We start from the raw sequence: 10,330 nt of genomic DNA, 5'->3' as shown, positions 1-10,330 counted from the left end.
CTTATTTTTTTTTAGGTTTTTACACCTTTTTGCAATAAAATCCCTTTTTCTTCTCTATAGCTGCATTTAAAGTCCTGTAACTTTTTAATTTTTTAATGTACGGAGCTCGAGGAGGGCTTATTTTGTGCGAGACGAGCTGTAGTTTTTGTTGGTACCCTTTTGGGGAATGTACAGCTTTTTTTAAAATCCCTTTTATTGCATTTTTTGGGAGGCAAAATGCTAAAAATTAGCATTTTGCCTCTTTTTTTTTTTTTAAGCTTTTTGTCGTACAAAATAGAAAGCGTGTTCAACTTTTTGTACACGTCGTTACGGACGCATCAATACTAAATATGTGGGGCTTTAATTTTTTTTATGCCAATATTAGAAAAAGCATAAAAAAAAAAAAGGATTTTTTACATTTTTTTCTTTTTCCCTCTGAGGGACTTGCAGCACTGTGCCTATGATCGCTGTGATAAGGCATGGCACAGCTACTGCCAGTGGGGAAGCAAAAATGGAAAGAGAAAAAAAAAAAGGGGCCGCGTCATTAAGGGGTTAAAGGTGCTCATCATTCACGTAATTCGAATGACAGCGGATTGTCCCCATGAAAGCTTGGCAACGTGTTCATGTGTTATTTTAAATGGGCAGAGTGCAGACTTTAGAGGAGGAAGGGAGGATTGGGTACACTGAAATTCAGATGGGCCCCATAAAAAACAGGACATAGCCAGCCTGTCTTACTTATATCAGCAGGTCTGAGCAACTTTTTCCATGTGTGAGAACATTTAGGTGTATGGACAATGTCTCAAAATTGACAAACTTCAGGTCAGCAGAGTGCAATAGTAAAATCCTTTTTTGTAAAAAACATTTTTTTTTTTTTTTTTTTGGGGGGGGGGGTATATATGCAGTTGCATATAATTCTGGTTAAAAAAAAAACGGTACATCTATTGTGATTTTTGTGGTATCATTTTCATTTTCTTACTTCTGAAACTTTTGGCTCCATGGAATTTTTTTTTTTTTTTTGCAAGCCTCAGCATGTTCCGGGTATGGCAATATTCCACCCTTCCGATATTTGAGACTTGCAGTGTTTATATAGCAATCCAGTCAAAGTCAAAATAAATAGTTCCCATTAGCTTTTGCATAAGCCTCTTAGTGTGCAAAGCCTTTGGACATTAGCACCTTTGAGCGCCTATTGTCCTGATAGGACGAGATAGCATCAAGACAAAAAGTGCCAATTTTTATAGTGCAGAGTAATGCAAGCTCTACTTTGGAAACACCTGGGCGGCCAGAGCCCAGCGACTTCACCTTTGCCAGAGGGGGGCCGGTTGTGTACAATAGCTTCATTCTGGCCACAAGGGTTTTAGAAAGAGCTTTGGTACATGATGAAAAGCACTAATTATCAATGCATAGTTCATGGCGATAATGGAAGACCTCCGCCTAGCAAGGGCTGTGAAAGCCATTAACATGCAATCAGGAGCACAACTAGCAGGGTCAACAAGGACCAATTAAGGACACAACTGATTATTGTAGTTTGCTTTATTTTACTGTAAAAAAAGCAGTAAACTGCAGATAACACAAAAACATAGAACGCTCCTCTGACAGAAGCAAATACATCTAGAAAGGCTGCAGCCTTGTTCATGAGCTCAAAGTCCCAAAATCTGGAAGAACCCATGCTAATTGATAATTTTGCTATACAAGAATACACCATAAAATGGAACAAGTCATTTTTAATTCAGCGCCGTGCACGATCCCTCAGGGCCGAGTCAGAGCCGTATCTTCATGCCACGTGCTGTCTATGTATGCCGCGAGCAGCACATAGCCCTGTTATAGCCTATGGGGCTCTTCACATGAAGATAGGTCTGTGTGAAAACTGTCCAAGGAGAGAATAGGACATGCGATGTGTAGGGTCCATGGTGCTCGGACAGAAGACAGATGGGCGGCCTATTTGCTGTCCAATGCAAGTTGCTTCTGAGTCCATGAGGGCATGCAAGGCTACCTACACACGGGTGAGCACAAAATCGGAGCTGAAAAACCCAGCCCGATATCATATCCTCAAGGGTACGTTCACAGCTTGCATGTTAATTGCAGCAGTTCATTTAGCTGAATAGCGTCATTTTTGAAACCCATGCATAGATCTCTGTAAATCCCATTTATACGAACGGGATAATTGCAGAAATGTCTGTAACAAGTTTGTCGCATGTGTGTATACCCAGAAAACAAAACAAGAGAAGATTATGTATGATTTAGACCCAAAAATGCATGCAAAAAGCCTGTGCAGCTTCCCTAAATAAGCTCTGAAGCTAAAAGAGCTGCAGTTGATGAAATACTAAAAACATCTATGGCCCCCTGCACATGGGTGGAAATTCTGCAGCGGGATTTCCCGCCCGTGTCCGCTGTCATAAAATTGCTCCTAGGCAGATGGACGTGATTTGTCAGCGTGAAATCAGACACGGAAAACAAATCGCGGCATGTTCCATTTCTGAGTGGGTCTCGCAGAAACCCGCACAGAAATGTCAGTGAAGAGTCCCCGACTCTGCTCTACGCAGGCTGGGCGGCAGCCGACACATCACAGAGCTGCGGAGACACCGGGAGCGGGTGAGCCGCAGGCCTCTGCAGGGGCATAGGTCTGCATACCGCTGCTAGAATTATCGCAGCGGGATCCGACCCGGCCATCTGCAGTCAGCCTATTTTGTGTGCTTTTCTTCCCTTTTTAAAAACAAAACAATAAAATATACAGAATAAAAGCAACTGACTGGATAAACGTTAAGAGACAGGTTTGCACACGATCAGCGGGATGGGGGGGGGGGGGGGTTGTAGCCTCCAAACATAAGGCTAACTTCACACGGGCAAGTGCGATATCAGGCCCGATATCGCTACTGCCAACATGCGATTTTGCCGCAGATGCGAAGTGGTTATATGTCAAAACCGCCTCGCATCACTTCAGTGAAGTCGTGATCATCCGCCGTGGCTGAAAGGATTGCAGAGTTTTCTCCCATTGTTTTGAAAAGGGAAACCTCGCATCGCACTGCATGCACCTTGCACACGGTGCAATGCTGCCTCCGGCCCCATTGAAAACAATGGGCGATGTGAGGGCAAGCCCAAAGATAGGGCATGCTAGGATTTCCTTCTCGCATCGCAGGAAAAAAAAAAAAATAATAATTTGTGTGTCTGACCCCATTCAAAAGAATTGGGTTCATATTAGTGTGTCTCGCAACACACAAATCTTAGGCCCTTGTGAAGCCGACCCAACAGTTCATTAAAAACATTTAATACCAACCAAAAACACAAAGATGTGCCATTTACACGGCTTTTCAGCTGCACATCACCCCATGTGGGCAGGAGACGGTCATCTGACCCAGTGACAACTGTAGGGGGATGAACGAACGGATTAATGATCGGGGGACAATACAGGGATCTCTCCCACGATCTGTTTATACCCAGGACTGTGACAAGGGGGCAGCCTTTACAGCAACATAGAAGGGGGTTCTTTACTGTAAGAGCAGTGAGACTATGGAACGCTCTGCCAGAGGACTTGGTGATGGTGAACTCACTACAAGAGTACAAGAGGAGCCTGGACGCCTTTGAGCGTTACATGTTATATCACTGATGACTTCAGAATGGTTGTTGATTCAGGGATTATTCCAATTGCCAGATTTGAGTCAGGAAGGAAAATTAGCTTCTGCCTCACTGAAGTTTTTTTGCCTTCCTCCGGATCAACATTGAGGGGGTAATAGGCTGAACTGGAGGGACATCTCTCTGTTGGGCCAACACTAAGCTCTGTTACTATATTCCCATTAATGCAATCCTTTGCTGTGTGAACGGCAACGAATGTAGGCTGATGGACAAGCTTTGCAGATTGGCGCTCATCGCAACAAGCTGATTAGCCCATCTAAAATAGCCCTTAGTCACTTAAAGAAAAAAAAAAATAGTTTAGAAGTCCCACATATTAGCAAGCCAGCTACGTTTGTCCTTTCAGGGGTCAGTCCATAATAAGAAAACATAAAAAGTGGTCTCAACATTTAGAAGGAGATTCCTCTGGCACAACGTGGTCCGTATGTTGGGTCATTGGAATGTAGTTTGTAGACTGTGGGTAACAGTTCCTGGCATCCATGTAAGGAGCTGGCGCCATTAATATGGCATGCTCTGCTGGCACAGCGTAATTAATGAATGGTGGTGGTAGGAAAGGAGGGGCAGAGGGAGCAGAATGCATAAACTGTGCATTTGGTGGACAGCCCATGACGGGATATGCTTGTGGCATGTTCATGTACAGATTGATACTTTCAGCTCCCAGCGGACAGAGATTTTGTGGGCGCACACCAAGGGACCCACGTGGGGCAGAGCTTGAGCTGGAACTGGAGTGCCTGGAGACATCAGTAGATGGATCCGTATCCAAGAGTCGGCCTTGGGGTACAGGCCCATTGAGCTGGGTTTCTTCCTCAGGTCGAAGACATTTGCAGCAGCATACGCCCACAAGAGCACCGACAATGACGAAGGTCACAAATACGGTGCCAACCAAAAGAAAAGGTAAGTATGTGGGCACTAGAAGGAGAGAAAAAAAAAGTTAGGCTTTACAGTACTTTAAGGCAGTTTCTGTAGTAACGGCTTACACTGCACTGTATGGCATCATGGTTTGATCCCCATTTACTGTCATTGGTTTTATTTTCTACTGGTTAAATACAGGTTCGTATTTGCCCAATCAATGCAAAAATGGACAAAAATAGGTCATGCTGTGCTTTTTAAAACATGGCTGTGAAAAATACAGCCATGTGGATCCATAGATTTACATTAGCTCCACATTAAGGCTTGCAAAACGTGGACCAAATACTGAATTAAAATACGTACATCTTGAACCGGCCTAAGGCCGGCTTCACACGGCGGAATCCCGCAGCAGACCCCATCACGGCGCCCCCCCCCCCCCCAGAGACCCCAATACTTACCTCCGGATCCGGCATTCTACATCCCGGTTCGGCGCGCATGCGCAATAGAGCGCGTGACGTGCCGCAGCGTCATGTGATGTGTTGGCCGCGTCATATGACACACCCACAGCGTCACATGCTACAACGGAAGATAGCGTGACGGACGGCTTCCATTGACTGCAATGGAAGCAGTCCGCGCGTACACCCGCGGCAAATAGAGCATGCCGCGGGTGAGGACGGGTGATTTTATGGTGCAGAATTCCGCGGTGGAATTCCACACCGTGAGCATTGTGCTATTAGGTTCAATAGAACCTAATAGCTGCGGGCAACGCAGTGGATTTCTGATTTTCTCGGTCGTGTGAAAACCACCTAAGCGTACGTTTGTCATCTGAATGAGCAACTGACGTCACCGCTAGCTCGTTCATTCTTGTGCAGTCTGTTTAGACAGGAAGAAACATAGCTTGCTCATTCACATGAGAAATCATTCAGTCGGTCATATAAGCTGTATAACTCACCCCTACAGAGAGAGACATCGTATATCGGACAGGCGAAGACCCGGACGTCGGAATAAGCCCTCATGTTGTGATGGAATTAGATTCCAATTGTTTGTATCAGATTATTTTGGCAGCAGAGGGAGACCTCATTAGACCAATGCAGGCAGCATAAGGCTGGTCTCACACGGCCGTACGCGCCAAACCCTGTGCATGTATCACAGGGTTTTACCGTGGTGTAGCCGGCCCTTCGCCGCATGTAGCAGTGATCTTGTATCTCACACATGATGTCATGCACAGTTTTTTGTTTACGTTTTGTAGTTACGTCTGGGCATGTAATATGGGACAAAATAGAACATGCTCCAACGCATCTGTGCAGCATATTAAGCGCAATATTTTTGCACGCGCAACTTGCAGTGACAAAAGCCCACTGATTTCAAGATGAGCATATGGCTTCACGCAATGTTCACTCGCATGAAAAATTTGCATCACGTCCCATTTTGGTGCATATTATGTATCGTAATAGGTCATTGAAGAGAATGGGCAGATACAAATACATGGAACCTGCTGCATACGTAATGCACACGCACACACACACACACGAGCGGGCAAAAAAAACATGTGCGTAAGTGAATTGCAGTCGCAAAATTACACAGCGTATTTACGCCTATGTGAATGAATGCTAAGACTAATGTCCACACAGAGCAGATTTGTCAAATCCACAGCATCAAAGTGAATCAGATTTCACAATTCTTCATACGGTACAAAAAAAAAAAAAGTTCCAAATCCATGCGGAAATTGATCTCTGGAGGGCGGATTTGAGATCCACAGCATATCTACTTTAGCACCGAATACGTAGTGGATTTCGGCCGATAGACTTCAATGGAGAGGCAGAAACTTACAGTAAATCCGCACCACAACTGCAACATTAGGTGGAAAATACGCAGATAATCTACAGCAAATCCACAGCCATGGAAAATGTATCCACAATATATTTATATTAGCTCCATATTACAGTCATCAAAAAATAAAAACAACAGCAGACCAAATACGGAGCTAAAATATGCTCACCTAAAACCAGCTTCTAAGACATCTCATCTACACGCCCCACAAATGGCGCAACGGTGATTTTACCTGTGGTCGGCATCTCTACAGCTGGCGATCCCTGCTTGAATAGGTCTTCCTGCTCCTCGCTGGGGCACAAACCCTGGTCCAACCTGGCTTCACTGGCAATACAGCAGTACCTTAGATTGCAAGAGCCACAACAGTAGTTAGCTTCTACATGGTCGTATCGCTCTGGGCACTGGAACCCTCGGTGCCAACTTCCATAGCCATCTGTCCATCCATGGCAGTACTCTCCAAACTGTGCCCAAGAACTGCCTAAGTGCAGCAACACCAGGAAAAACAAAGGCCACATGGTGGAAGCTGAAGACTAATTGCTGAGTGCTCTTGTAGGGGGTAGATGAGTTTTATCAGCTGCTGCTATAGCCCGCCTTCCCTCTGGGAGTATCAGTCACCTCGCCCCAGACCACCACCCCTACCCCCTGGTGCCACTTATAATAAAGACATCAACACCACACAGCTGCCATGTGGAATACACTTACAACTGGAGTAACTGCAAAAAGTTTTGCAAGAAGTTCCAGTATTTAAGATAATCTGTTCATTATTTATTTGCCATCCTTTTTATGGGTTTTCCTTGAATTTTGGCAACTGTGAATTCAATCCTATAGATGGCATTGATTCCTTCCTTGTAAATGAATTCCCTCCTCGTCCCTTTTTACTTGTCTCCTCACTGTATTGGCATGATGGACTTTATTATCACACTAAATCAATTTGCTTGTCTCCAGAGATAATAGCATCTCCATAGCTCCACACTACATGGGCCAAGACATGGCCGGCACCCCTGAAGACATGGCCAGCACCCCTGATGAGAGCGCTACAATGTAGATGTTGATGGAAAGTACATTAAACGTGACTCTGTCAGCCAATCATTGTGGACGGTCTGTACTATACAGTGTCTATTTACAGTCTCTTATTTATAAAGAGGTACAAAGTACGATTGTCCTATTTGTTCTCCTATAATGGAAGCCTATGGCAGGACAAATGTACTAACAGATATGCATAAAGTCCCATAGGTCGGTGTATATATTAGTACTGACAGTGCTGTGTATTGGTAATACAGGTGCATTTCTCTGACTGTAAGCGCTCCATCACATGGGAAGTATTTGCGCACGCAGAGAATAAAACCCATTGATTTCAATAGGTTCATTCATATTTCCGTAATGCTCATGCAAAAAAAAACAGCATGCTCTACTTTTTCGTGTGTTTATGCAATAAAGGTGCTCATAGAAGTCAAGGGGGTGCATAATATGCTGCATATTTCGGCTGGAGAAAGAACACTTCTGGAACTACCGTGTTTCCCTGAAAATAAGACAGTGTCTTATATTAATTTTTGTTCAAAAAGGTTTAACTGTTTTACATGTATAGCTGCCTGGACACTATTTAAATTGACTTTTTTTAAATTAACTGTTAGCAGGGCTTAATTTTGGAGTAGGGCTTATATTTCAAGCATCCTCAAAAAGCCTGAAAAATCATTTTGCATCCTCAAAAATTCTGGAAAATCATGCTATGTCTTATTTTCAGGGAAACAGGGTAACACGACCTTCACGTGACCGTATGCGTTTTAACGTGGACAAAAATCGCATGAAAGAAGAATAGCCGCGATCAAGTCCTGATCTTAATTAGCGTTTTCTCATCCATTCCCATAGGCGGGGTCGGCGAAAAAATACGCTGCTGCATGAAAATCCCGGGTCAGCAGAAATCCTTGGGATGATTTCTAATAGTTACTTAGAGTCAGCTGCAATCTTTTCCCAGCCTTAGGGTGAATTCACACGAACGTATATCGGCCCGGTTTTCACGCCGAGCCGATATACGTCGTCCTCATGTGCAGGGGGGGGGGGGGGGGGGGATGGAAGAGCCAGGAGCAGGAACTGAGCTCCCGCCCCTCTCTGCCTCCTCTCCACCGCTCTGCACTATTTGCAATGGGGAAAGGCGGGACGGGGGTGGGGCTAATTCTTGGAACTTAGCCCCACCCCCGCCCCGCCTCCTCTCATTGCAAATAGTGCAGAGGGGCGAAGAGGAGGCGGAGAGGGGGCGGAAGCTCAGTTCCTGCTCCTGGCTCTTCCATCCTCCCCCCCCCTGCACACGAGGGCGACGTATATCGGCTCGGCGTGAAAACCGAGCCGATATACGTTCGTGTGAATGCAGCCTTAGGCGCAGATAAACTCCCTCTCTTTTTTTCAGCTCCCATAGAAGTCTATGGGTGCCTCCAGCATATCTCAGCAAAAGATAAGGCATGGCCTATCTTTTCACGCACCATATAAAATTTGTCGCCGTTTTTGGTCGCTGATGTCCTATTTTTCCTGCTCATCTGAATAAATACATTGGACTCTAATGCTTCAGATGATTGCAATGTTTTAACGTTGCTAAATTAGCCGCTCATATACGGTTCTGTGTAAGAGGCCTAAGGCTAATTTCACAGGGGCGAGTGCATTATTGGGCCCCATATCGCACTTGCCAGCATGTGAAGTACCCGCGGATGCGAGGCGTTTTTGTGTTAAAACCGCCTCGCATCACATCAGGGAAGCCGCTGCGGAGGATCGTAGGGTGTTTCCCATTGTTTTCAATGGGTAAACACCGCATTGCATCACACTCATGTGCACTTCGCACTCCGTGGGTAATGTGATTTGAGGCGTTTCGAGGGAGCGCCCAAAGATAGGACATGCCGCAATTTTTCCCCACGCCACAATGTAATGCCAGAAATAATTGCTCATGTGCATCCCCCCATTCAAAAGAATGGGGTTCATAGTCAAGCAAATTTAAGCATTTCAGAACGCACGATTTTCTCGGCCGCGTGAAAACGGCGTAAATTAGCCATTTCAAGCAATGTGTCTTGTTTGCTGCATGTAAATGAACATGCCCCTTCAATTGAAAAAGTGCAGTAAAATAAGTGCACAGAAAGGCCTCATTCAGTGAGCAAAAAACTTGCGCTGAGGCGCGCTTAATGCGCATACGCTTGTGTGAAGGAGCCCTTAGGCTGGGCTCACACGGGACGGATTTGTGGGGAATTTCCATACTGATTGTCGGCACAGCAATTCTGCACGCGGCTCCTAATCCCGGGATTAGCCAGCAAAGTGCACGAGATTTTACACTGTGGCCGAGACGTGCGTAAACGGCGATGCGGCGCAGAAAACAGAGACGCAGCATGTCAATTTTTTTTTTTACGCAGTGGCCTCTCTCCTCTCTATGGGAAGCGATGGCCGCAGCGATAATGTAGGCAGCGCTATTCCAGCAGAATTCTTGCGGATTTTCGGTGCGGCCCATCCGCGAGAAGTCTGCTGGAAATCTGTCCTGTGTGAACCCAGCCTTAGGCCGGCTTCACACGGCCGTTACGGGCTCCGTTGCGGAATTCCGCGGCGGAGCCCGTCACAGCACCCCCCCCAGAGACCCCAATACTTACCTCCAGATCTGGCATCCTACGTCCCGCATGACGTTTCGATGCGCATGCGCAATAGAGCACGTGACGCACCATCATATGACACGCCCACAGCGTCACATGACATGCCGGCCGCATCACGCGCTCTATTGCGTATGCGCACCGAAGCGTCATGCGGGACGTAGATTTTTGTGTGCGGGACGTCACACAGTTTTTGCGCATGTAATACGCAATACTAATATCCCATAGTCTTGTGCCACAGACACGATGCGCCTGAAATAGGCATGCAAAAAAAAAATCCTATCTCGATGTGTTCTACGCACTCATACACGCCAAGATGGGCTGTGGGATTGAAAGTATACAAGTACGCATATATATGCATACTTGCTGCGTACTCCCACATGAAAACAACACGCGGAATACATATTCATACACACTCGTGTGACTGAGACCTA

At 45.8% G+C, this 10,330-nt stretch overlaps 1 protein-coding gene across 1 annotated transcript; it reads right to left on the bottom strand.

The window, feature by feature from the left end:
• Positions 1-3,985: 3,985 nt before the first annotated feature.
• LOC136581123 (protein shisa-1-like) lies at positions 3,986-6,797 on the bottom strand. The gene is made up of 2 exons (XM_066582109.1): positions 6,515-6,797; positions 3,986-4,512 (listed from the first exon to the last, which is right to left on the bottom strand). The coding sequence occupies exons 1-2, from the start codon at positions 6,795-6,797 to the stop codon at positions 3,986-3,988; spliced, it is 810 nt and encodes a 269-aa protein (XP_066438206.1).
• Between the last annotated feature and the right edge of the window lie 3,533 nt (positions 6,798-10,330).

Source organism: Eleutherodactylus coqui, chromosome 10 (assembly GCF_035609145.1).
Source record: "Eleutherodactylus coqui strain aEleCoq1 chromosome 10, aEleCoq1.hap1, whole genome shotgun sequence".
NCBI classification, from domain to species: domain Eukaryota; kingdom Metazoa; phylum Chordata; class Amphibia; order Anura; family Eleutherodactylidae; genus Eleutherodactylus; species Eleutherodactylus coqui.
The sequence above is the reverse complement of the archived record's forward strand: the minus strand, read 5'-3'. Positions and strand labels throughout refer to the sequence as shown.

Excerpts from the sequence above, each read along its gene's own strand:
- LOC136581123 (XM_066582109.1), bottom strand. The coding sequence starts at position 6,797 with ATGTGGCCTTTGTTTTTCCTGGTGTTGCTGCACTTAGGCAGTTCTTGG. Across the intron at positions 4,513-6,514 it reads TGTAGAGATGCCGACCACAG|TGCCCACATACTTACCTTTT; the intron begins GTAAAATCACCG and ends CTCTCCTTCTAG.